The following is a 26,984-nucleotide window of genomic DNA, read 5'->3' as shown; positions in this document are numbered from 1 at the left end:
TCATTAGCCCCAGATGCTAATGCAACATTAATGTTTAGCAGCAGTATCAACACAGGGAGAACAGAGGAACAGCAACTTTCACCTTTTCTGACAGTCATCTAAGTTCATGAGAGTGTAAATGTAAGAGCTGTACCAGATGAGAACAAAAAAAAATAATCATAGGTCAAGTATCTTGCCTCACAGATAACTACCCAACAGCGGGTGCTTAGTGAGGAATGCAACAAGAGGAAAAACATAGGGTGATGCTATCCTGAAAGACTCTCATAACCCACAAAAATTTGCAGGTTGAGGACTTGTCTTTGTAACTCAGCTGACTCTGATGACGAGACAGAAAATTCAGGATTCTGTAGTATCTATCATACAAATATAATACAAACAATATGGACACCTCTTTTTCCCCAGCTTCACTGTGCTGCAGCAGGCTCCTGCAGCAGGCTGTTTGACTTCTCCTCTGGGTATGGGTGTGCTTTGCTGTGGTTCAGTCAGGATCACATGAGGCTACAGACCCAAACCAAAGCAGCAGTGTGGCTAGGACAAGAAAAGCCCCCTGAGCAACATTCACTTTTAATGACCAGAAACCACAGAGCTGAGATCAAAGAGACCAAGCATGTTCTTTTTCAGTCGGTCATGGGCAAGCAGGGAACCGCAGATTCCTATACAATGCACATACATCTGCTTGGACCAACTTAATAGTAGCTGGGAACAGTTTAGACTGAGCAGAGCTTACTGAGGTTTTATTCTGAGCACAAGGGTGCATGAGCTACTGTGGAGCTTGCCCGAAGGTAACTGGATACTTCCTGCATTCGGGCTGACACTATGATCTAGGTAAGGGCTGATTTGGATACCTTCACCCGAACTGTATTGAGAGTGCACTAGAGACACAAGTCAGCTAATCAAGACTGCAGGTGGGCAGCTGCTCCGAGTGCCGTGTTTCCCAGGAGCACAAAGGTGCATGGACGGAGGCTGGGAACTTCAGTGAGGAAATCTGGAGTCTTTACATGACAAAGGCCAATTCACCAGAATATCCTATAGTGATCTGTAATGTGATCAATGTGGTTAAAGTAATGATTTAGAGTAGTCATTTCAATCACATGTTCTCTAGAGAATATAGATATCTGATTTCTATTTTTTGCTCATTGTCACTCTAATTATTACTGCAAATTCTTTTTCATGTGGTGACAGTGTCCAAGCTGGTGGCAAGAAGTGTGCCTAGACCCCTCCCTTACAGGGGCATTGCTGCAACAGAATTAATTTTGCTCTGCATTTCTTTTGTATCGGGGATTTGGTATCAACACCAGAAAAAGGTGTAAGCACGATCCAGTTTCCTGTTCTCTTGAAGATGTGATGTGTGTCTTCAAGTGAGAAATTTGTCCTCTTTTCCAATTTAACACACGCAGGCCAGTGCCATGTACTTTCTTTAACACGTTTTGCATGATAGATGTTTCCAGACCCTGTATGGCCACACAAGCTGTGCTGATCATAAGCATATATTTAACCTTATCTATGAACTGCTCCAATTTCAACCCAGTGCAACTAAACTAAAAATTTTTACTGATTGTATAGTAAGGGATACCTTCCAACCTGAAGCCTCTCTGCTCTGGACATGTGTAATCACAATTTTACTAACAAGCTAACCCAGGCTTTGTCTGGAATCAGCAATCCTCACCCGCTCCCCTGAGGAGGGGTTGCTACAGCCAGAACGAAACACAGAGACAGAGAGAAGTGACTTCTATTCAAATGCCATTACCTCTTGCTCTTTCCTGGCCTGCTGGAAGGACTGTTTTTACAGCTTGCTCTTTCTCATCAAATTAGCAAGAACAGATGAACAGTGTTAAATACCTACACAGAAGACCAAACCTCCCTCTTGGCTATGGTCTTTCAAAACCCCCTGAGCCCTAAGAAACCTGCTCTGTCCCTCCAAGCACAGGCATCGGAGACACAAACATTGCTCTGCTCTCTACGTTTCTTTCTGATGAAAAAGAACCCTTTTTAAACATAAAGCCACGTGCACCTGCAGAGACTCGTGTGGGATTCCAGGAAACCGCAGGGAGCAGCCACACCTTCGCGAGGGCAGGCGCCGGGCCGCGCGGGGTCACCCTGAAGGGCTGCACCGCAAGGCGGGAACTACGCTGGGCCCGGGTCAGGGCGAGCGAGAGCTCCCAGTGTGGCATTAGAAACACCTCCTCAAGCTCACACAGCCCCGCGGCGCGGCGCGGCACTGCACGGCGTCCCCGGCCGGCGCTCAGGGCTCCCCTGCGCTGGGTGTGCCCGTGCTCAGGGCCCCCCGCCCTCAGGGCCCCCCTGCGCTGGGTGTACCGGTGCTCACGGCCCCCCGCCCTCAGCGCTCCCCGCGGGGCCCGGCGGCGCCGGAGCCGGGCCGGCAGCGCCCCCGTGCGGCCACGGGAGCCGCGCCCGCCTTGTGCCGTGGGCTCCGCGCGGGGCGGGCGCGGGGGGCTTTCCGCCGTGGGCCTGGCGCTGCGGGCAGCGGCTTCATTGCCCAGGAGTGCTGCTCCCCCCGTTCCACAGCGCCCAGCATGAAGGGCAGCTCTTGGCAGCGTCTCCTGCAGAAGGGGAAGCAAACCCTTCAGCAGTCCCTTGCCGCAGGAGCCCGGGGGTGACACAGCGCTGCTGCCCAGCTGTGGCTGTCTGGGCTCTGGCACCCATCAGAGGAGGGCGGCAGGACCAAGCCTGGAGTGGGACGATCGAGTGATCTCACCTTTGCAGGTGGGAGCAACTGCCTTCGGTACTGCCCTTGTTCCCAAGGCAGTAACCTGTGAGATTCTGAATGACAGACACAAAACAGAGGAGACTTAGCTACATATTTGTGATTTCATTGTTTTTACTCCTTCAAATCCACCAAGGCCTCCGCTGTCTAAGCCTTGCTTCAGTTAACCACTAACAACAGTGAAGCCTGGCTTGAAAACACTTGAGAAACAGGGGTTTCAAAAGCACTTAAGTCACCTGGGAACAGACAGTAGCATGTGTGTGTCCTCAGCCACTTCAGTGTTTCTGGAAGTCCAAACCAGGGTTGTGCTGCTTCACCTGTCCTTGCAATTTTCAGCATAACTTTTGATTTATCTACAAGAATGCATCATAACTTTGGGGACTGTTTCTGTTGGAGAAAGATCCTCTTTGTCAACACAGTGGTAGTAAGAGTTTACCTTTAAAAAGTAATCACAACAATGCTGAGATAAAAATCACACCACAAACCCCAAGTAGCACCGCAGAATGTGGCTTTTTCTATCCTAACTCCTTCAAGGCAGCTGACCAGATAACCACATAACAGGAGTCCCCACCCTACTACAAGCTTTGAAAGAGTTGGGGTGTGAAAATTTTACAAATGTGTATAATTCATCACTGTCACACTTAAAAGACAGGCAAATTTACATTCAGAAGCCAAATAACTTCCATGGTCACCCAGCTCATCAGCATGTATCTCACATGCACTGCTGCCATGTGCCAGACAATACCTGTATGGGTCCCTAGGTTTGCACTTCATTTGGGTTTTACATATTTAGTAGCCATTCTGGAAGACCTCCCTTCCAAGCCCAGATACAAGCGGCCCTGTAACAAAGTCCCACACAGCCGCCTGTTGGCCACAGGGAATTGCAATGGCTTCAGAAAGCACGCTCCTCCTGGAGCACTGCCCATGAACCCAGGCCACCTACAACCCTTGCATTCTCCTAAATACCTCCTGCACACTCAGGGCCTCCTGCACATTGGGCCCTTTTTTATCCTGGAGATATCCTGGAGAAGTGGTTCAGTACCTCTGTTAGGTAACTATGTTGAAGGACGCACTGGGGCTGGATACGCAGAGGCGTAGCAGCTCCTCACATCGGATGGAGACAGTTTTTTCCTAGGTGGCCCTCTGTGGCCTTGAGTCAGCCAGTCCAAGACATTAGTCCCAGGATCTGAAGTGGCATTTAGAATCATAGAACAGTTTGGGTTGGAAGGGACCCTTAAACACCGTCTAGTCCAACCCCCCTGCAATGCTCAGGGACATCTTCAACTTCATCAGTTGTTCTAGGGATGGGGCTTCCACTGCCTCTCTGGGCAACTTGTTTAGATTTGGCTGAATTGCCACTTAGCGCCTGTTGACTCAATTTATAGGTCAGTACCCTTGCAAGCCTTAGAGCTGGGCTAAACTCCTTAACATACTTCATTTTTTTCTTCTTTTAGGGAAGTCAGTGACAATGAAATATTCTCAAGCATCATCAAAAAAAAAAATTATTCATAGGGTACCTGAGCTTGTACCAAGAAGCAAAGCCACACACACTGCAACCCCAAAGGGAACCATCTCATTAGATCTACTCTGCAGGAAGGTGCCCTGCTGCTGAGCTGAGCGCCAGTAGCCTCCACTGTCACATTGATGGAGAGAATATTACAGCATACCTCACGGGCCTACAGGAGAGATTAGACCAATATATCAGCAAAGGAGGCATCAGAACAAATGAGGGAGCACATGAGCTGCATTTCAGGCTGAAATCTCTACATACTGAATGACTTCAGCTTGTTTACACACCTAATGGGGAGTGATGCAAATGGGAAGTGGGATTTAAAACCATCACAGGACCTTAAAAATAGCACAGTCATTGTTCCCCTTCTCATCTAGGAGGACAGGAAATGAAAACACATGAGTGTAGAGGCTTTCTGCTCCAGCCCTGAGGGAATGACCCAGAGTCATGAGAATATAGGCCAGATATTGAAGCAAAGAATGAGAAGCAGCAGGAGACAACGGAATATAATTTGTGTGGATGGACTGTAGAAGCCTCTGAAGAAAGAATCACAAAACATTCTATTGAGAGAATATTTTATATTGCTGTGGGCAGCTGCTCACCATCCGTAAGCAGAAGTGGAAAACTGTTGGTGAGATGGAATAAGACACTTCAGTGCACCTTGGTTTCACAGCAGACCTTGCAGTATCATTTTGCTAACATGGACATTGTTTAGAGTGGTAACAGTAAGTATAAGTAAAAATTATGTGATTAAACAGAGCAAAGAAAAATATACATCATAAACACAGGGAAAATCTTTTCTGTGTCCTTAGGGAAACTGCAGAAGTGTTGTTTTCCAAGTTACTTGGAGCTAGAAGGGAGAAGCACTGAAGATTTGTGGTAGAGAACACTGGAGAACGGACTAAGGGGTGAGCAAGCCCATTTCTCTTTGGAACTTGGTGTATCACTGAATGCATTTTTAAAGGCATAAAAATTCACATAAGGCTTTTCCAGGTTGTAAATAGTCAGCAGTGAGATGATAGGAAAAAAAGGAGATTATCACTATAGGGTAGTGTTGTGGGCAGGACATGAGGAAAGAATAGGGCTTGGCAAGAAGGAAAAGCTACATTGCAGACAGGATTTACTGCATGTGGTGAAGGGCAGCCCCTGCTTGAGGAGAAGGGTAGTCAGGGACTGGGGGACAATCAGGTCAGAGGAGGAAAGAAGCCAGCTCTGAGAGGTGTGTGTGGATGAGAGAGTAAAAATCAAGACACAGAGAAGAGAAATGAATGAGGATGGAAAAAGGAAACACGTGTTTGTGAGCAAAAACAGTTGCAGTTGTAGGAAACGTGTTGTGGAAACAGACTGCTTGTCCCAGGTGGTTAACTGTAACCAACCGTAGTATTTACAGGAAACATTTCCAAATTGCAGTAACGATGTCTTTGTGAAGTAGGTAAGTGCTGACAGAGGAGGGAGGCAAAGACAAGAGAACTGAAAGGCGGTGGAGGAGTCTCTGTTGGTAGGGACTAGAAGGTGAGCATCCCTTGCACTGGGCCCTGAGCTAGACTTTGTGTCTCTTCGCTTGTGAATATACACTGTGAGAGCCCCAGGCTCTGCTGGCTCATCATCAAATACACTTGAAATCACTGTTTAGATCAAACTTCAGAGTGCTGCCAAACGTACCCCAAAGTGTACTCCAGGCTCGACCCTTTTGAAACAAAGGGATCAGTGTGTTCTAGCAATCCCAAGTGCCAGGAAGCAGAAAAAGAGAAGGTGTAATTCCAGACTTCAGGCTATAATTATAGGAAAGAGAGAGTACACAACATATACGAACTGTTTACTGGCTTTGATTGTTCTAGTGAGATCTGTGCCAACCAAGCTACGCTAGTAGCTATTCTTACCCCAGAAGTGAAATAGAGGTGTATTAATCATCTCTGCATTGGTATAACTGAAACCGTCACAGAGAGAGAGGGAAGGAGTAAGTTGCTCCAAAATAAATATATTGGTTTAAAAAAAAAAAATCTTCTCTATCAAAATTAGTTTCCTAACAAAATGTTTAAATTTTTAAGAAGGACATCAAAATTTTGAACCCTAACAACAATACTGATTTGTTTTGACGCTTGTTTTTGTAAAAAAATAGCTAAAGCTTTTCTCAAAGGAATACGTTCCCCTACACATTTATTGGCCTTCCCAGCCTGTGGTAGGATTTGTAGAGACTCAGTTCTTGGTGTGTTGTCAGCATGCTCTCCCAAAGATGTGGATAGGGGTACTTGACACATGATTCTCTTCCACCTTCAATTTTGTAGCAGCAGCAGCAGCAGCTCTTTTTTACTACAAGTCTTTCTGGCAGTGTCTCCTATGCTTACTTGAGGGAAATAAAGGTCTTGTCCCAGGAGGGGGCTGCTCTGATCTTTCAGCATTCCCCATGAGTTTTGTGGGGAATGGAAAAGGTGATCCTACCTGGAACCTCAGTAGATCCCAATGTGGGTCACACTTTCATAGGCAAAGTTCCAGAGTCAGATGTATCTTCTGCAGCTTTATCATTGTTTGGACCTATATATATTACTTTTCAGCTTCAGAATTAAAAGCATACCACAGAAACTTTCTCTAGTTAGAGTTACCAGGCTCAGCTCTGGTTTTAATTTAAAAAAGGCAAAGATTTGCAGGACTTTGAAAAGACTTGAAGAAAGTAAAACTTGTTGCCAGTGTCCATGTAAACACTACTACAGCAGTAGTAGTGAAAGAAATTAAATCACTTTTTGAGGAGGAGTAAACCAACATGTGAATATTTATTCACACAGTATAAAATAGGAGTGAATCTGTAACACAATCCTGTTATTCACCAGTTATTTGGTACCACTGCATGACCATTACAAGAACTCAACCCTGGGAATGTCTGTAAGGCACCATTATTAATCCCTTGTGTTTTCATTTTGTGCAATCAAAAGTGCTAACTGCATCAAATATATTAAACGTGATTTATAAGCTGCTTTTCTTGCATGTTATCTGCACTAAATTTAGTATTATAGACATAGAATAAATAGCCAGGACTAAATGACTGTGGAACATGTTGTCGCAAAGAGTCCTAAAACATTCCTGGAATACAGATGGATAACAGGCTAGAATAGAGTGTGCTGCAAAAAGCAAGGGAGAGGGAAGGACAGAAACTTTTGACCTAAGGCCCCAGGGCACTGGGTCTAATTTCCTCCTCTCACAGAGCTGCATGAAGTTTCTCATGAAACTTCAGGCAAAGCAAGCCTGACCTCCAGGCTGGAAGTCACATTGGAGTGAACCTTTAGGACGTCACAGGGCAGAAGGGATCTTTCTGCGATTTGGCCATGTTCTGCCAATGAATTTCAGGACCAGGACACACAAGAGACTCCTACCCTACTAGTGAATGGTTTCCACACAGAGCAAGACCATTAGTTACGTAAGGGCAGTTGTATTGTAAGCTAATGAAGGAGGCTGCTGACCATGGCCATCTGTAGGTGTGTACTGTAGCCTCTGTTGTGACAGACTTAACCAGAAATAGGTCTTTGCAGAAGTGAACATCAAAACTCACGTCAGAAAATCTTTCTTCTTCCTGTCTGTGACAGCAAGCCATGAGGTAGGAAAAAAAAGCATTAAACTCCACAGGTGTGTGCAACAGCTAATGCTGACATAGCTATAATGTAGTCAGGGGTTAAATACGAAGTCCTTCTGATTATCTTACAATTTCCCCCAGTGCCCACAAACCACTTCCTTTTCTACCCATGTGTTCTTCTCCATCTTCACGGCAGACAGAAGGATGGTGCCTCTGTGTCAGGCAGGCATGAAGTCAGTTGCTGTAACTTTCTGTGTCCTCTGCTTTCATTTTGAAGCCCTGTGCAGTGAGTATCATTTTGGATTATTCTCCTTGCAATAGGTATCTCTATAGAATAGAAAGAAGCCAATTATGGGAGACAGTAAATGAGCCATGATAGCAAGCATTGGGAGGATAAAGGTAATCAAGGGAAACAGCTGCAAAAAGATTGCTCTCAACTTTATTATCACTAGAGTTGGTGGGAAGAGAATTCCTGCCATCACAGGGCATTTGCTCTGAAACTAAAAAGTACAAGTATTAACTGTTGATGTTCTTTAGCTCAGCATTACCCTTTAGCTGTTTGGACTGTAGTGCTTCAGCCAGCTTCCCTTGCTGGGCATAAGATCTTATAGCAGCATGATGGTGAATGGCTTAATAAAGAGAAGCCAGGTTATTAATGTTAAACCTGCTGTTGTTTGGACGGGGAACTTCTATGCAATGAAAAATGTATGTGGCATGGAAGAGTGGATGAGATTGGTTTGATGCAGGCTTGAAACACAGACAGACTGAAAAGGAAGCATAGCATTCCTGTGCTGTGTTTGAGAAGCTGCACAGTGACAGCACCGATCCTGGTCCAGCCATAAACATGGATGTAGCGTTTAACAGGCTTCAGTGTTTTATCCCAGCTACGCAAAGTAAAATACCACAGCTCACATTTATCTCTGAAACCCACTTATTTATGGGTCAGAATGGAAATACAGATGATATCTGATTAAGAAGTGTCTTTTTTTATACATACTCTGTCCAAGGATTTGGTATAATGCAATATAAGTAAGACCTGAGATTTAGTGTGTGCAGTTATTAAGCATGATCTAAATATGCTCCTTTGAAAGTCATGTCAAGGGCTATTAATATGCTTGCTTCTGAAGTTCTAGTGATAAAGGATAGGTTTCAAGCCCCCCTCTAGAATTTAGGTACTTCTGAGGTTTCATGCAAAACTTAAGCTTTCATATAAATAAAAGCCAGTTTTCAGCTCTTCTGGCAATACAGGTACTAAGGCTAATACGTGGATAGTATACTGAGCTTTCAGATAGAATGGAAAGATGGGTGAAATCACAGGAAAGGACGATTGTAATTAGTATCACTAAACGGACATGAGCTGCCCTTTTTCTCCTATAAAAGTTATTCTTAAATCTACTAACAAAAAGTCCTTCCAATTAGGTTACATATTTCTCACCTAGCCCATGTAGCAGGTTTACTTGAGCAGCATGCTTTTACACATGGCTAAAGCTACCTAAAAGGCCATTCCTTGTGGGCAGAAACAAGCTGTAACTTTCAGAGTGCAAGTAATTATTCTATCTGATACCCACATTTTTCCCTTTCTTCTCCCTTCCTTCAAATATGGAGAATAGGATTTGGGAAGGGGACTGGGGAGAGAAGATGACAGGATAAAGAGACTGCCTGTAATTAGAAATGGTATCTCTCAAATTTTTTTATCTTACACTGTACTCAGCATAAAAAGTACTAGTTATATACTAGTTATAACTAACTATTCCTGTTAAAAAGAAAAGTTCAACTTGACATAAGACATATCAGCATGATACTCTTACTTAGAGAACAAGCTAGGTCTCCAGAGAGTGCTGCCCAGCATTGCGGCAAATTTTTGGGAGTAAAAGCAGAGTAACTTCTGAGATTTTGGTGTGTTTTGGTTTGGTTTTTTGTTTGTTTGGTTTGTTTCTTTTTGTTTGTTTTTAACTTGGCGATCTGCAAGCCCTACTTAGCAAGCCCTAAACTATCTATGGATAGGGTTTTTTTCAATGTAAATGGGGGATACATATCTGCACATGTGAGTATTATAATTTGATAACCCAACTGTGATAAAGAAATAGTTTGTAAGAGCGTGACTGTAGAGAAACATAAGCTATGGGATTTGAGAGTACAGAGCTGTATGTAGGATTCCATAGCACTTGAGGCCCTTGCTATGAAACACTGCACACGAGCTTTTGCACGTCGACATTTGCAAAGAATTATCACTCTTCACCCACAGATCCCCTGTTGTCAATACAGGAGGAAGTCATGGTCATTTCTTGGAAGGGCTTCTGAAATGTTATCAACAATGGCTGTTGTTTAGTGGTATATTTTATAAGAGTTTTGGTGTTTCTTAACGTAAATTATATCATAAAAATAATTCAGATTATAGATGGCTTCCTAGGATAATTCTGGTCATTTCTTGCTTTGCCCAGAAGCACTCTTTCCTCTCTTTATCCTTGATTCTTGAATGATAGGAGCATGTTAGTTTTAGGCATATGACTAATGACACTGAATTGACAGTGCCATCTTTCAGAGTGCCTTGAAAGGTCAAAGCAACTTAAAAAAGTGTGGTTTCATTATGCATTTATTATTAACAAAACAAATGGGTTTGTTTTAGAGGCAGGGTCTGCAATCTCCTTGTTCATCTTCAGAGGCAAAAACAGTCAAGTGAAATTATGCTTCTTTTTATCAGCTAGTTGGCTTTCTGAGAGCCAGGGCAAATAATACAAACAGCAAGAAAACCAAGCTCCTACTCTAAACCTCAGCCTTGAAAAGTAATTGAAAGTGGTTTTTAAACCTCTGTTAGGACCAAAATGTGTAACAGATTGATGATGCTTTCAAATAGCACCAGGTCTGCCAAAGAGCAACTAGAAAGCTCAAAATTGCAATCCCATTAAAATGAAAATAATGCACCTTCCATTGGCCTCAGTATCCAAGCACACTACCATAAAAATTCCCAAACCTGTGGCAAAGGGATTTCCTGCTGCAGTAAAGATGAAATTGAGATGGAAATGGGCATAACTGTAAATAAACATATACACAAATGCACATCCTTTTCCATAGTTTAATATAGCAAGATGTTACTTCCATACACATGTTCATCTCTTGGATTTACATCTGAACCATAATATTTGTCTTTACTCTCTGCTTCACATCAGGTGAGTCAGGAACAACTCCACGCCACTCCACGGTGTGACACTGCCAGGAAACAAATGAACGATTTGTTTCCTCTTGTCTCAAAACCTTCATATGCAATTGAATTGTCTCTTTTATGAAAAATAATGAAGAGGAACCTTATGGCCAAATCTAAGCATGTTTAGATTTTAAACATATTGAACCGGTGAGATTCTTCTGTTCATTTCCAGCAATACCATGGTGTAGTCTTTTATTCACATATTTATGAGGTGGTATTAGGGAGGTTTAGTCAGTGAATCTCTCAATATTATTGGATGTTTAAACAGAAGTTTCCTATTTCAAAGCCTACCAAAGGTACATTCATTCTGACTGGAGCTTGGCAAACGACAATCCAAGTGTGTCTGGCCATTAAGCACAGAATGTTACAGGTCCATAGGATTACCTAGGAATGAACTGGCACAACTGGGCACAGGACAACAGCAATCAGGCACAGGGAGGGGGAAGGAGCCACCTTTTAGTATTCAGTGAGTGCATTCACAGTGGGAGCTGATGCAGTGAGTTGAAAATTTATGTCCGATCTCACCCATTGTGGTCATCCATGTAGGCAATTTTGTGTTTTAGTCTTAGGCACTGTTAATCTAATTTCAAAATGTGCTGCCTTTGTCCTATGCTAAGCACACTCTTCTCTGTGGGCACTTGTTTCAAAGGAATATTAATCACATTTATCAAAATGCTCATTCAGAGAAATACACTACTGAGTCTTTCTTGAAAATAGGCAGTTTAGGCTTCTGGGTCTGAGAGGATACAAAACGATCTTTCAGCTTGACACAAGGTCACATGAACTAAATGCTTAATGACCTCTCTCTGCCCTTTTCCATTAAAAACAAGGATTAAAACCATGATCTCTGACAAACATTTTAAACTACCCTGTATGAAAGGGCAATTTCATTAGCTAACAGCCTAATTGAACTATTCTCAGAGACAAACAGAGAAAACAAATTCAAATTTGTTGCTTTACTGCTCAGTGTAGGGTAGTGCCGTGCTCCTCAGGGACATGGAGGGAATATGGCACCACTTGGCTCTGTAGCTGCCCCGATAGAGTCAGCATCTGTCTCTCCTCTCAGATGACCAATGACAAACGTAAAGGTCTCAGCTACAGGCGAGTGCTTCTCAGAAGTATCAGAGTAGCTTAAGCATTCATCATATTCCCTAATTCTGCTGTACCAACACATTTGTTCTTTATTTCCCCTCCCTAAATAATTTCTCTGCTCTTTGGCCAAATTTTAAAGGTATATGTTACCAAACTACAGAGCATTTTTAAAGACCTTTATTTCAAATACTATTCTCATAGCAGCAAGAGTTTTTTTCATCAGGCAACATGAGAGTCATCAAGAACTGTTTCTTTTTTTGACCTTTGCTTTCAGCCTTTCACACTATGTAGCATTTTAAGGGCTTGCACTTTGTCTGTGCATTCAGAGGTTCTAGAGCTCTATTTCACTGTGAGTTGGTGAGTTGTGTGTTTTGGCTGCCTATCTTCACACCAGTGGTCCAAGATGCCAAATACCTTGTCTGTTATCATACACCTAAGTAACAGTCCTGAGCAGAGTATTAGAGAGATATTAGAACTGTCGCTGAATTAGATAAGGGTGCTTATTGTGCACAGTAAACCAGGAAGAATGTGGTAGCTAGGAAGATGGTAAATCGATCAAAAAGGGTTAAAGTTTCTATAGCTTTTCAACTGAGCATTGCAAAGTGTCTTCCAGAAGTCCACTAGCTTATATGTCACAGTAAAAATATTTCAGACTAGTATCACTCATGGAAATACCCTTGCCAATGGCAGTAATTGCGGGGCAAGGATTCAAAGAAGGAAAAAGCATGGACACTAAAAGTTCGCCTCTTTCCAGAAAGAGTTGAGATCATATGCAGGTACCCAAAAGAGAATAATCCCCTGTTCCTGTGCATATACAGGCCAGATGACCAAGACAACAGGTGCCTTGGGAAAAAGATTATTCGTACTTTGTAATCAGTGCACTACCTGGCACAGCTGGGGACCTGCTCTGTGTGGATCTAGACTACCCTGTAGAAGTAACAAGAATATTATCAAAGTCTTTAAGTATTTGCCCCATAATTCCTTAGCATCATAAAATGCTGATGTAGAGTGTATTTCAATCTAAGCAGCCTCTGAAGAAATTACACAGGCCCCCAGAAAACAGGAAAAGCACAGTTTTTCTGTTTGTCTGTATACCTGTCTATACATTTAATTTTAGAACACTGCAAAAAGAAAAATTCTAATTGAATCACTATCAGACTGGGCTATTGTTGCCAGTACTGACATACAAACCATTTTATAGTATTGCCATAGTGGGTGGTGATGGAGGCTGCAGCTTGAAGAACCAATGCAGAACACATTAAAAATGTGGCTGTGTCCTGTAATGAAGGACATCTATGAGCAACGAAGGAAAAAGTTGCTATTGAAAAAGGAATAAAACTGTATGCATTGCTTGAAGGTTTTCTTGCTGTACATATTGGAACATCAACCACATATTCGTTCTGGATGTGCCAGAAGATACTTTGATGCAGAGCTGAGCAGTGGGGGAAACAGAATAAACATTGATGGAAATGAGCACTTTGGTCTGGAAACAAAGTGTAATTCTGGCTCATTGCAGACTCAGATTCATGAGAAATCAAAAGTATGCTATATTACGTGGGCCAGATTTCCTCAGTATTTGCGAAAAAATTTTACTTCTGTCTCAGTTTCCGTTTATGAAGTACACCTATTACTTTGCAGATTCTTAAAACAGAATCTGTAAATGCTATATGAATGGTCAATATAAATTCTTGCCTTAAGCATTTTCTTTCTACTTTGCATTTTATATTTCGTTGTTTTATCACATCATATATGTTTATAGTGTAGCACAGAAAGGATCAGACAGGCTAATGATACAAATTAAAAAATTGCTTCGGCATCTTAACATTGCATGGCTCAGCCCTTGCTCTTGCATCTCTCTTCTTGAATTTTAAACGGGAAACAATTTTGTATTTTTCAGGAGTTGAGAGCTGCTCATCAAACCCGTGCAAAAACATAGGTAAGACACATTTGCCTAATTTGGTTTATGGTTTTAAATGCCTTTTTAGATCAGAAAATACTGCCCTTGAAGAAAAAACTTTTTTTACAGCACACTTGAACATGCTTTTATCTGAAGGAGTTTCCCATGCTATTGGTTGCTGACTTTACAGAGTCAAACTGTGAGGTAGCAGGAGGTCCTTGGTCAGTTTACTTCCTTTTGCTTCTCCAAGAAATTTGCCCAGTGAGAGTTGCACAACATCTGAGAGATTTTCAGGTAGTTTTTAGGAAGGTCAGATGTGATTTCTGGATTGCATGTGGGGGCATGCACACAGTGACCTCTGTCTTCTACTTTTCCCATTATGTAAGTGAGAAAGGTGCTATAGCCATCTAAGTAATTAGATTGAAACTTTATGATGTGCTTCAAATCACTATCTACTCAACAAAGAAAAGTTGCATCTTGTGCTTAAGGAAGTTATGTAGGAGTTTTGGGCTCACATCCCATTTTAAATGTTCAGCTACATCATCAAACTGTCTGGATGGCTGAGCCCAGAGAGTGGTAGTGACTAGAGTTAAATCCAGCTGGCAGCCAGTCACAAGTGGTGTTCCCTAGAGCTCATTTTTGGGGACAGTTCTGTTTAATATCTTTATCAATGACCCAGACAAGGGGACCAAGTGCACCCTCAATAAGTTTGCAGAAAACATCCAGTTAGGTGGAAGTGTTAGGTGGGAGGGTAAGAAAGCTCTGCAGTGGGATCTGGACAGACTGCTGAGGCCAGTTGTATGAGGTTCAATGAGGCCAAGTGCCAGGTCCTGCACTTGAGTCACAACAATCCCGTGTGGAGCTACAGGCTGGGGCAGAGTGTCTGGAAAGCTGCCTAGTGGAAAAGGACCTGGGGGTGCTGGTCAACAGCAGCTGACCATGAGCCAGCTGTGTGCCCAGGTGGCCGAGAAGACCAGTGGCACCCTGGACTGTGTGAGGAATAGTGTGGCCAGCAGGACCAGGGCAGTGATTACCCCCCTGCCCTCGGCACTGAGGATGCCACACCTCAAGTGCTGTGTCCAGTTTTGGGCCCCTCACTACAAGAAAGTTGTTGAGGTGCTGTAGTGTATCCAGAGAATGGCAATGGAGCTGCTGAAAGGAGTGGCTGGTGGTGTTTATCCTGAAGAAAAGGAGGCTCAGAGCTTAACACTTTTTACACCTACGTAAAAGGAGTTTGTGGCAAGGTAGGGTTCAGTTTCTTCTCCCAAGTAAAAAGTGTCAGGACAAGAGGAAGAGGCCTCAAGTTGCACCAGGAGAGTTTTAGCTTGGATATTAGGAAAAATTTCTTCCCTGAAAGAGCAGACAAACATTGGAACAGGCTGCCCAGGAAAGTGGTGAAGTCGCCATCCTTGGAGGTATTAAAAGACACGTACATGTGGCACTCAGGGACATGGTTTAGCGGTGGACTTGGCAGTGCTGGGTTAATGGTTGGACTCAATGATCTTAAGGGTCTTTTCCAACACACACAATTCTATAATCCCACGATCACTGGGGTACAGATTATGAATCAAAAATAGAGATAATTATTGTAATCTTTGTCCTACCTTGTTTTACCTATAGGACAATCTGACAGTCTGAGGCAGGGATTGTATGTCTGTATAGTGTTTGGTCCAGGAGAGTCTTTAAACAATATCTAGTAACTGATATTGTAAGTGACATTAGTAACTTTATCATTTAGCCACTTAAGTAATGAGAAATATTATCAAGGTTGCTGATCTAATGCTAACAGTGACCTCTCCAGCCTTATAGTAGATAACAAGCCAGGTCTCATTTTTTTTGTCAGTAGTGTCTGACATGACCAGAATGATGCAATGGTATCTCATTGTGAGGGCTGCTTTCCACAGCCAGGCCTTTCTGAGTACCTACATGCCTTAAGTTTCAATCACTTGGTTTACTTGCTTTGTTTAAAGGAATTTCTTAACACTTTAGGGATTCTTTTCATTGTTCTGTGACTGACTATACTTATTGTTTTCATATCTTCAGATCAGCTCCACATCCTTGACCCCCAGGTGATGGTAGAATTTGAAAATGGAAACTTCAACTTCACATTTCCCAACCCCCAAAATGTGAGCGAGTTCAGCATGACCCTCTTCAAAGGGAAAGAAAAAAAGGAAATCTGTTCACTCCATTTGAATCAAGAGAAAGTTTTACCCAAGAGTAATGTCACCTACTGTGAGACAAAGAATTCAAATACCAGCACCACTTTCATTCTTAAAAATCTGGAAAGAAAGCATATTGACATTTATACCTACTGTCTGGAGGTATTCTTCCCCCCTCCTTATATAGAGTGCCGCCTGAAAGAAATCTATTTGTACATCAAAGGTAAGTTTACTTCTCCCCTCACTTCAGTTTACTGATAAGTAGACATTAGGCATAGCTATGCTGCAGTGAAAAATATGACTGGAGTTTGCACAGCTATTTACAGGACAGCCTAAAACTGCTTAGCAGGGGGGTGGTAGCAGTGGAGCTGTATTGGCAGGCTGATCAGCATGCCTTCTCTGTATTTATTCATCTTCCTGGGCAGGTTTTTCAGGCCATGCTGAGCTTTGCATACTGTTGGTGGCACCCAAGTTAGCTAGACTACAGCTTTTGGAAGATTGCAGTCCCACCTTTGCCTGCAGCAGAAATTTCCCTTGTCCATTTTCAAGCTGCTGAGTGTAAATGTTAAGGATAAACAAAGATAGAAGCTGAAATGCTGAGGCTACAATTATGTGGTTGGGTCAAATTATCTCTCAGCCCTCTCCGAATTTAAAGAAGATTCTCTGAGTAAAGCTGTGACATTTGATTTTGTCTACAGTGTCCATTTCCATTTGCATGGATAGCCAGATGTTCATAGTTTTTTCCAAGGGTTTCCATGCCCTATCATATTTTCTCCCAGATCTGGGCAAGAGTGATCTCGTGTACCTCAGCTTGCCTTCCTGTCCAAACATGACTGCAAAAGTCTACCCTTCTTTTGATCAGGCTGCCCTTTAGATCACCTGTGGTACTCACTGAATGCAAGCTGAAGCCTTGCTCAGATCTGAAATACCATCGTGCTCTCAAGCCTGGCTTGGTTTCTATTCAGTCTACACTTTGAGCACTGTGTACCAACAGTTTCACCTCTCCTTCTGGAAAACTGCGATATTTTGCTTCCTACCGAATACACTTTTCCAAGGCAGTGATTCAGCTCAGGAAAATCCTTCACCAGAGCTCATTTTTGCTAATTTTTTAATATGAAGAGAAGAGTGAAAATAATTTGAAGTTATCTGTAGGAGGCAAAAATGCAAATTGTCAGTAATGACTTTTTTTTGCCTCCCCATCTCTAGATAAGGAAGACTGCTTTTTACTGGGACAGGAGTCATGGATAATTATTGGCCTCATCATGGTTTCCCTGATTTCCTGTGTCTGCTGTGTTGTAGTCTGTTGCTTAAGGAGCAAGGTAAGCAGATGTACGAGATTATGCATAACCATTTTTCCAAGGGTCATGGACGGGGAACTTGATTTAATGAGATTTAAAGGGTGGGACGGGCACATACTCACTGAGCACGTGATGTGTTTTTTGACAAGAAGACTGAGGTGTTAATTTACCACTGGAATTCAGTCACTGATGGCAGCAGCTCAAATGTAATTTTTTGAAGACAGAATTGTTTATCGATTTAAAGTCTGGGAACCAAAGGAAAGAGGAGAAATGCTGCATGGGTCAGCAAAATTACTTTGGTAAGAAATTCACCTGATTGTTTTCTTCAAGAAGGGGAAACAAATCATCAGTGGAGCAATTTCAGCACTGTTCTGGTGCAAAACCACTTAAACAAAGAACCATTTGGAAAGAAGGAAGACCATGGACATTAGCTATTCTTTTGGGCAATGTGTGTTTTTAATTTTCAGTTTGTTTTATTGCAAGTTTTCTTTGTGAGTGCCTGTCAATTCTGACTTTATTATTCCCACTGAAAACAGACAGAGTTACTGCCCTACTTAAAGAACAAAGGCAGGAGTGGCAAAGGTTAGTGACCACAAATTAATTCATGGTATTTTCCCTCTCTTGGCAGATTCAAAAGTGTGACTCCAACTCCCATGAGTACAACAGTGAATATATGCCCATGGCAGCAGTGAATGCAGCTAAAAAACCAAGAATCTGAGGTTGTATTAAGCCTAGTTGTACTCACACCTCTGTTTGTGTCTCTTACAAGGCTTTCTCTGGCAGGGAAAGGACTGCTTGCTGTCTCCGCCATTGCTTCTAGATGGGTGGGTGGCTGGTTGGGATTGTTACAATAGCTTGTAAGTGGAGTTCATGCTGCCATCTTGCAGGAAGATGAAATTAAAAGCAAAATCTCTGAAAACCTTTTGAATCATAGTGGTAAGCTGGTTCCTAGAAATGCAACTGCTTCATGTCTGTGCCATCTTATGCATGAGGAAGAGATAAGAAACTGTTCCGTTCTGAATCTTCAGATCATGTGTGGTACCCAAAATCTTTCTAGGGAGGTGATTTACTAGATTGACTGAGTGTTACTGACTAAAGGCAAGTATTCTGTAGAGAATGAGGAACTTCCTACCTACTCAAGCCCTTGCCTACTCAAGTCCTGCCTACTGGCTACAGAACAGAACAGAAGAAGAATTTGGACCGATTCAGACATATGAGGTGTTTCATGTAACTGATTTTCCATTTCTATTCTAGGTATAAGTTGCTTGTGGTGCGGAAATTTTGGAAGCACAGTTTTCCAGCTACTTGAACCTGGACAATGGGAAATCAGCATTTCCTCACCTTTCCCAACCTCCCTGAGCTCTCATGACGGTCCTGTGCTCAGTCATGAGACACCCACCCCAGTACTGTTCTGAGCTGTGTTTTGCTCTAGCCTTGTTTGTTAACTGGCACCCTGCCCAACCCACTGACTTGGACATGAAGTGCCAACAACGTGTTAAAGATGTCAGCTTGTAGTTGAAGAAAATGTAGAAAATGAGTTTGCTTGAGAGTAGATTGCTGTAGTACTGCTACAGAGAGAACTTTTATTTTCTAGTCTCCTTTATGACAAACTTTCCACTGGTGACCAAAAAAAAAAATAAAAAGACTACCTCCAGTGCCAATCCTTGTGGCACAGCCATGCTATCAATGTATTGCACACGCCCTTCTGTTTGGGCTACTTTAGCAGGGGAACAAAACCCGAGAGTGTACAGCAGAGACTTCTCTGTGACACAGTACCTCAGGTCTGTGATCTGGATTTTTTGTATTTGTGCTGTCAATACATCTCTGCCATTCACACCTTGGGGCTCCCCTTATTTAATTAAATTCTGAATGCTTTTACTAACAGAGGAATATATTATAAGATGAATATATTTCAAGAGTGCAATTTCTCTTTAGATCAGTTCACATCTTCAGGATCAGACTCTGAACTAGGAGGCACGATCTCTCCTATTCATGTGTCCTGCAGCACAAATACAACACAGTCCATATGGCCTTATGTCAATATGGACTCTGCACCACAATTAACTTCCTCTTTTGGTTTGACATGAAACCTTTACCACTTCCCCCGTGGGTTTAGGGGTTACTTGACCTGCCTGAAATTGCTGAGAACCTTCAGTATGAATGAAATGATCAATCCTTCATACTCCTTGTGAAATCCATCAAAACTCTGACCATAAATGACCAACTGGGAATCCAAACTGCATATCTTGCCAGATGCCATTTGGCTGCTAGAGTGGTACATTGTTTCTGAGCCTCTCTGTAATACATTAAAAAAAACAGGCGTTGGTCAGAGGACACTACTGAGAAAGATACTCTGCCTGCTTGTCTGGCAAAGAGAAGGCTGTTTTCAGATGTGATAGGGCAAATGGGGATGAGGAGGAAATAAGCTGGTATATCAAGAGCAGGGTTTCCCTCAACAAACACCTGAATACACAGAAGTATTGCAGAGAGAAGGTGCAAATTGCTAACTGTGACATTAAGCAAAGGGAAACTAGTTAGGCACCGAATGAGGTGGGGACTGCCAATTACACAGCCCCTACCCTGCTCAGGTAACCAGCTCCTTGGCAGGGATGACAAGGGCACCCTGCCATGTTGGGTAACATTACATTCTGTCCCATCATCCTGACACATAACCTTTGCCAAATTACTTGACCTCCCCAGCAAACAAAGCTCTTCTCTGTACCTCCACAAATACACCCATCTCACCGTTTAAAAAAGTATTGGTGAAATCACTGCCGTTGAAAATTATTGGTGAAAACAGCTAACCTCTACTACCTATGAGAAATACTGGATGCAAGATCCTATGCAACAGAGGAGAATCCTACCCCCTGGAACCTTTCACAAGACTGAGAAGGAAATTCAAGAAGTAAAGAGTTTCTGAAAGAAGGAAAAAGTTGAGGTTTGACTTGAGATGTTGCTGGATAAAGGACAAATGAAAGTCTGATTAAGGCAGTTCAAAACACATACATCCTGCACTGCAGAGAGAAATTATTTTTATTCATTATAACAATACCTTTGGAAGCCTCAGGTTCCATTACTGCTTTCTTTCTGGAAAAATATATTTTTATTCTTAATAAAACATTTTTTTATTATGCCATATGAGTCCACGAGAAAGTTCATGCATGAATACACGTCATGTGAAACAATTAAGCTCTGTAAAATCCACAGCACAATGGGGAGAGAAGAGAGTACAGGAAAATTTATCCCTGTATAGCATCTTAGTGGGAAACAGGAAAAGGAGTAAGGAAAAAAATATTAAAAAAGTGAAAACCAAAAATTTGGCCTTGTTTCTATGCAGTGAGATAGTGACACTATCAGTTTGGATCTGTTTGTTTCCTTTTATTTTCATGAGAAAGTCTTTTTTCATATTATCCCATCTCTTCTTCCTTTCCTTTAACCCCTTATGCAGGATACTTATAAGATTCAGGATTAATTTGGGACGTTTTTCAATTCCTTTCTGCCATTCTTCAAAACCTCAAAATTAAAAGGAGCTGAAAGAAGACAAAGGATGACAAAATGAGGAAAAAAAAGAAAACACCATGAAAAATAACACAAGCTAGTCTATAGACTGTGTGACAAGAAAGGATTAAAATAAAAGAAACAAATAAAAAAAGCCCGATATTCTAACGGGTCATCATTTCAAAAAGTAAAAGCTCTCTTTGGAAAGTGCCAGTTTTGGAAAAAGACCATTTTAGCAGGAAAAAAATTCAAATAAGAATATTACAGCCAACTCCTCTAAAAAATCCTCTTTCAAGACAATCAGAAGCTTGAGAATCTTCCAAATAACAGCCAGGAAATCAGAGGTCTAAGGGTAAAATAAACTACTAATATACAATCTCAACCTACATTTTCTCGGTTTGCTACGTAATGGTTTAGGATTGTCACAGAAATTGAACAGTTGTTCAAGACTCCACAAAGAGGGTTCTACAACCTCTCCCTCTGCATCTTTGTCTTCTATTGTTTCATTGAGATTATTACTGAAAAATTATTTTGGCTAGGGCTTTTCCAGGAGCTGAATCTCTAATCCGTTTCTGTCATATGACATCTGATGCAAGATTGTGTCAGTAAGATGCTTTCATCCTTTCTGATTTATAACTGATTTAAGTCACCCTGCATGTATTTACACCCACTAATGCTCTTTAGCTCTTCCCAGTCTGTACCAGTATGGAGTATATGAAGACAATAAGTCAATAAACCAAATAGGTATGTATGGCAAAGAACCACTCATGATCTTGAAGGTTAAGACCTGAAATAAAAAAATTTACCACTTCAGAAAAATGATCTTGCTAAACAGATAGAGTGATCTGATGTGAACAGGTGCAAGATGTACAGGATGACAACTTCAGCTACTCCAAAATGTAAGGAAGGATAAACGATAAGTATATCATAATGTGAACACCTGCATATCTTGAGTTGGTTTGAAATCCAAACCTTGATATGTATTTTACAAGCTTATCTTCCCAGCCTGCATTATGAACCCAAATTTGAACGCTCTTGGAATTCAATGATTAGCTTCAAGATGGCAATTTCATACCTAATATGTAGTATAGGGAATGAAATGACACTGAGAGGGCCATTTTCCCTTAGTACAGGTATTTCACTGACTTCAAAGTTCAAATAGTTCTAAGTTCTACCATATTTCTTACAGACTTTAAAAAGTTTATTTAAGGCCGGGGAAAAGAGGCTCCTAAATTCGAGTAGAGCAAACAAATGAATCACAGGATCAGTACTGATGATATCGTTCACCATTATTCATAAAGGTTTTATAATGTGGGGAGTCCTCTATGCATTTGAATCTCTAAGTTGCCATGCAGAAGAACACCTTAATAATAAAACAAAACAAGAAAAATACAGGGTAATTGAAACTATTTAGTTAAAAATAAATCTATTTAGTTAGTAGGGACTTCTGCCCATGCAAGGTTTACTGGGGAGGTAGTCTCTGCCTTTGGTTTGACTTTAACTGCAGTGAGACCCTCCATATACCCAAGTCCCCTAAGTTGTCCAGTCCATCATTGTTATAGCAGCCTACCCACTGTCATAAAAATTTCCCATTTTCTTGAGAGATGAAAGTTTGAGATTTGTGTTTATGTTCTACAATTATGAGTTCACAATTCAGTGTGTGGGGTTGCTTGGAGAAGAGGGAGGAATAGGAAGGATTAAACAGCTTTTCTGGCGAAATGAACTGGACAGGTATGAACTGGAGATATGAAGAAGAGGTCAGGGGGTGAACTTCATCTAAATTCATATGCCTGAGCTATTTAATTTCTCCTGGGAGCAATTAGATCTTGTATAGTTTGAGATCAATTTTTGAAAAGATATAAATCAGCTCTGATTATCAACAAGAAAGATTTAGCGGCTGCACACATCAAGCATAATCATTTTTAAAAACTGCAAACACTAACAACTTTGAAATATCTAATGTCTTCCATGTATTAAATCCTGCAACACTCCTCCCAGTTTTTAGTACGCTGTTGGCAAATCCATCACCTATAATATTTCATCCTCTGTCCCAATGCACTGCAGCAGCAAGTTTCATGCAGTTTATAATAGTGTGTTGCCATGCCTCAGAATTGTGGCCAGGATTTAATGTCTGGATTGTGCAAAGCCTTGCAAGGGGCTCTTCTCTTTCCCTGTGCTGAGAAGGAAGGCTCTTTTGCTGTGTTAGGGTTCTTCTGAAAAAATCTCTGAAACACTGAGAAAAGTGGAAATTTTATTAGCACCAGTTAATGAGAACAGGAGGGGGAATATTGCTTTCCAAAGGTGGCAGTTTGAACATCATCTATGGAGCATGAGAACACTGCATAGGCTTTTCAGGCACCAGAGGCCAAATTTTTTTGAGGAGGAAGCTCAAAACCGGCGTTCTCAGACCTTTTGCTGGGCTACTTTCCTCCTCCACAAAATGTAAACTACTTGTTTTTATCTATTCAGTCAAATAATTTTCCCTTTGAAAACTGAACACCCTTCCCTGAAAAAAATCCCAAGCAAATCCATCTCCCACCAGCTCCCCCCCCCACCAAAAAAAAAAAGAAAAAGGAAGGATTTGCTTATTAAGGCTCTTTTGAGCTTGAGTGAAACAATGGATGTTGTATTAAGCATCTGGCAGAGTGCCAGTAGAAGTCCCTATTGATCCTCCTATCTATGGATCCTCCTGTTGATCAGGCTGGCATATGCTCCCACACAACTGGGTAGGACCATGACCATGAGACAAAGGGATGACAGAATCTCAAGGGAATCAGAGCTTAGTGCTGCTGCTCTCATGAAACGGAGCTGTACCTCGGTAGCTCTAGCTGCCTACATCCTTGAAAGCCAGACCAACACTTGTATTTGCATCCCTATTCCTCTCTATATCTCTGCTGTTCAGTCACAACCACAGGTCCATTGAAATCCATCCCATGCCCTGGCTCCTCTTAATACCTGTGCTTCAGAGACCCAGCCAGGACTTTCTCTTCTGCAGCAGGGAAGCTCTCTGGGACATCGGCTGTTGGTGGCAGGACTTCACAGTGGCTCACTTGTGCAGAAAGGGGAAGCTCAGGAGAAGGGTAGAGCAGAAGCCCCTCCTTGGATATACAGTGGTCATGAAAGGGAAATTAAACACATTGCCATGATTGTGTTAGAGGGGTGTGTGGGTTCCAGGAGTGTAAGGAAGACAAACTAAATGAAAGGATTTAGGATCTGGGGAGTTACAAAACCTCATGGCCATGACATAGTCCCCATTTGCAGTAAAAGTTGGTAAATATTGCTTGTGAGGACAGGTAGTTTCCAGAAAAATACCTGGCATCCACCAAGTTGTTTGACAAAACCTTAGCCAGTCTGTAACTTCTATGGACTATAATAGACTAAAATAAGCAATTCTTAAGGCATGCTTCCAGAGCAAAAAGTATCTTTGCTTCCAAAAAAAGCCATGTTTTTTGCTCAAGGGACTAACTAAAACATGCAGTCAGTGAATAAGGATCTCTTTCAAGCACAGTATGTTTATTCAGAACACTCCCTGGCCTTGGACTTCAGCCGCCTATAAGGGTCTGATGGAGACACTACCTTCCCAAACAATAGCCACTACCCACGGCTTTTCCATCTGTGAAGGAGCTGCTCAACCCTGACAGGGCTGTGCTGTCAGCCAGAGGCACCCTCTGTGGTCTCCAGCAGTCTGGCCTGGCCAAGGAGCCATATTAAGGGAGTGCAAGAGCTGCTGCTGAGCACCTTTTCTGCATTTCCTTGTTTCTTTTTCACACAGCCAATGCAAAGATCTATGAAGCATTTCCTACTGCCCCATCACCAGCTTCAAAAGCTAAAGGAAACTTCATCTGCATCAGGAATCCAACCCAGATGAAATAGGCCCTGTCTTTCCTTCCTGCTAAGTGGGTTGGTAATATTTGTGGTCAAAGATTAAAGAAGAAAAAAGCATGCTCTTTACTGGAAAATATAGACGTACTGGAGAAAACAGCCACCCATGCTGAATAGTGACTCATGATTCATAATTTCCACTGAAAATTTGAATAAAAGAAATATCCTCTTCACTCAAGATGATGAAAACATGTTTTATTTGGTGAGAAAAGAGGCCTCTATATGTTTTAAGAAACTCCTGTCACTAGGCACAATTATTAATTCAAACAGAAGGCTCCAAGTGACTCCAAATACCTTCAGCACACAGATCACAGCTCTCCTTCTGTATTTAGAACCAGCCAAAGAGTCTTGCAGAGACTTGAACTGTGCTCCGGTAATGGTGACCTATTTCCCTTTCCGTAACAAAGCAGTGCTCAGTCAGTAGGCACCGGTAAAAACAATAACTGTGAAGAAAAATATGCAGAGAAACATTGCTGCAGCTAAGCTGGCAGAACAAAACGTATGCAGTGTGTTTTTTAAGTGTAGATGTTCACTCAGATCACTCTGATGGCTCACCAGAGCATCCCATGGCCATGGAATCCCTTCTAAGTAATTTTTAAGGTACACTTTTTCTGCTTTCTGGGTGCTGGCAAATGCAGATAAAGAATCTGAGTGTAGAGCAAGGGCAATAAGGGTAATTTTCAGACATTTAAGTGCAACTGAGCAATCCACAAAGGATTGCTTGGGTCTGTGGCACCTTGAGGTGTCCAAAGATCTTGCCCCAAGAACCTAGTAGCAGAAAAGTGCAATTCCTTCGCCTCCATATGGTAGGTCCCTGAAGCCATACTCCAGCAGCTGAATTCACAAGTGTTGTCACAGGATAAATGGATTTAAGGTCAGAAAGGGATTCTTTAAAGTGTTAGGACGTGTACCTAGAACGTGGCTCATTCTCCAGTAAGCTGTTGGTGTCCTGTGTGAGCTCAGATCTACCAAAGGGTTGAGAAACTGAAACACTCAGCCTTCTCCAAACCTGATGTATAGCTGTTTGGGTTGGGTAAAGGATGCTAGAGATGACTGAAGTACTGTGGTGTCTTGCCCCAAGGGCCTGGGTGCAGCACTTTGCCGGCGATTTCACTGCAGCGGGTCACAGACTTGGAGAAAGGACGGAACATGTTCCTGCAGACTAATGGCTGCACACTCACAGTACCTTCCCAAGGACTGCTAATGAACTTTGTGTGATAAATTTAGGGATAAAGTACCAAAAGAGATTTTTAATCAGAACTATGTCTTCGCCTTCTTCCCATGTCTGCCTGCTAGCGGACTACAGAGATTTCTCTCTCTCCCACACTCTCCCTCTCCCAGTGAACCTGCAGCCTGTTTCAGGAAGTTTAAATCACCCCTCCTGGGACGGGCTGTTTGATAACCCGAAGTATAGTCAGTAAAATACTCCACATCGGGTGAGCCACATGCTACTGACACAATTACAAATCACCTAATTAGGCAATTTGCTGCTGGATGCTGGCTAGACTGTGACTGCAGACAGATGGTGACCCATATCTGCCAAGGGCAAAGGAACACCTATGAAAATTTAGAACTTTGGGAGCCTTTGAAACCATTTTATATATCATATATCTGGTATCTCACACATCACCAGTATTTCCTGTGTCTCCTGTGTCACAGAGTAATACTGCTGTAAGGAAACTACCAAACATGTTTAGAGCTACCCCCAGTTACTACCCCTCAAATAGGCAAAATTCAGACTGACAGTAAGGTTTCAGTGCAATGATGGAAGCAAGAAAGAGGCACTGGAACTAGTGGGGTCTGGCTAGCAGAAAGAACTTCGAATTTTCAGGCATGTGCAGGAGGAAGAAGGGTAGTCTTTTTCAGAGACTTCTCCCCCTTCCAGTACCTCACTCCTTTGGGTTACAGAATTCCCAGCTGGGACCTGGTGACCCAGATGCTTAATTTCCTTCCCTGCTGGTGCCTCTGCTCATGGTTCTGCAGTACTGAAGAGAAGGAAGAGGAGAAAGGGCTTTGCACGTAGCTCTGCTCATACAGGAAGCAAGGGGGAGAGATGAGCCCTGCTCTGCAAGCCAGATGAGGGCTATCCTTTGTCTGCATTTCAAAGAAGATTTGCTCAATGCCTGTCAACTGAACTGGGTCTCTTGGAGGGAGAAGGG

General features: G+C 42.3%; 2 protein-coding genes across 5 annotated transcripts in view; one reads left to right on the top strand and one right to left on the bottom strand.

The window, feature by feature from the left end:
• RAPH1 (Ras association (RalGDS/AF-6) and pleckstrin homology domains 1) overlaps positions 1-2,131 on the bottom strand; it is a 197,532-nt gene extending 195,401 nt beyond the window's left edge. For 2 of the 3 annotated variants that reach the window (XM_027678365.1, XM_027678367.1), the window contains exon 1: positions 1,748-1,800. The gene's annotated coding sequence lies outside the window, so the exon portion shown is untranslated. Of the gene's footprint in view, positions 1-1,747; positions 1,801-2,011 lie in introns of those variants that run through there. The other variant, XM_027678366.1, reaches the window with a different exon arrangement.
• Positions 2,132-7,975: 5,844 nt separating this feature from the next.
• Positions 7,976-19,100, top strand: LOC113965255 (inducible T-cell costimulator-like). Of its 2 annotated transcripts, XM_027678389.1 has the most exons (6): positions 7,976-8,083; positions 13,989-14,027; positions 16,032-16,370; positions 17,354-17,466; positions 18,074-18,164; positions 18,700-19,100. In XM_027678389.1, the coding sequence occupies exons 1-5, from the start codon at positions 8,002-8,004 to the stop codon at positions 18,161-18,163; spliced, it is 663 nt and encodes a 220-aa protein (XP_027534190.1). In that variant the 5' UTR covers positions 7,976-8,001; the 3' UTR covers position 18,164; positions 18,700-19,100. The 2 variants fall into 2 exon arrangements, with proteins under 2 accessions (XP_027534190.1, XP_027534191.1); XM_027678390.1 differs by lacking the exon at positions 13,989-14,027 and having other exon boundaries at positions 7,996-8,083.
• The last annotated feature ends 7,884 nt before the right edge of the window (positions 19,101-26,984 follow it).

The sequence above is a fragment of the Neopelma chrysocephalum genome, unplaced genomic scaffold (assembly GCF_003984885.1).
Source record: "Neopelma chrysocephalum unplaced genomic scaffold, ASM398488v2 Primary Assembly neopelma1_44, whole genome shotgun sequence".
Taxonomy (NCBI): Eukaryota; Metazoa; Chordata; class Aves; order Passeriformes; family Pipridae; genus Neopelma; species Neopelma chrysocephalum.
The sequence above is the reverse complement of the archived record's forward strand: the minus strand, read 5'-3'. Positions and strand labels throughout refer to the sequence as shown.

Bases quoted from the DNA above. Each gene is read 5' to 3' on its own strand.
- LOC113965255 (XM_027678389.1), top strand. From the start codon at position 8,002: ATGGTGCCTCTGTGTCAGGCAGGCATGAAGTCAGTTGCTGTAACTTTC. The intron at 8,084-13,988 runs GTGAGTATCATT...TGTATTTTTCAG, and splicing joins TCATTTTGAAGCCCTGTGCA to GAGTTGAGAGCTGCTCATCA. The intron at 16,371-17,353 runs GTAAGTTTACTT...CCCCATCTCTAG, and splicing joins AATCTATTTGTACATCAAAG to ATAAGGAAGACTGCTTTTTA.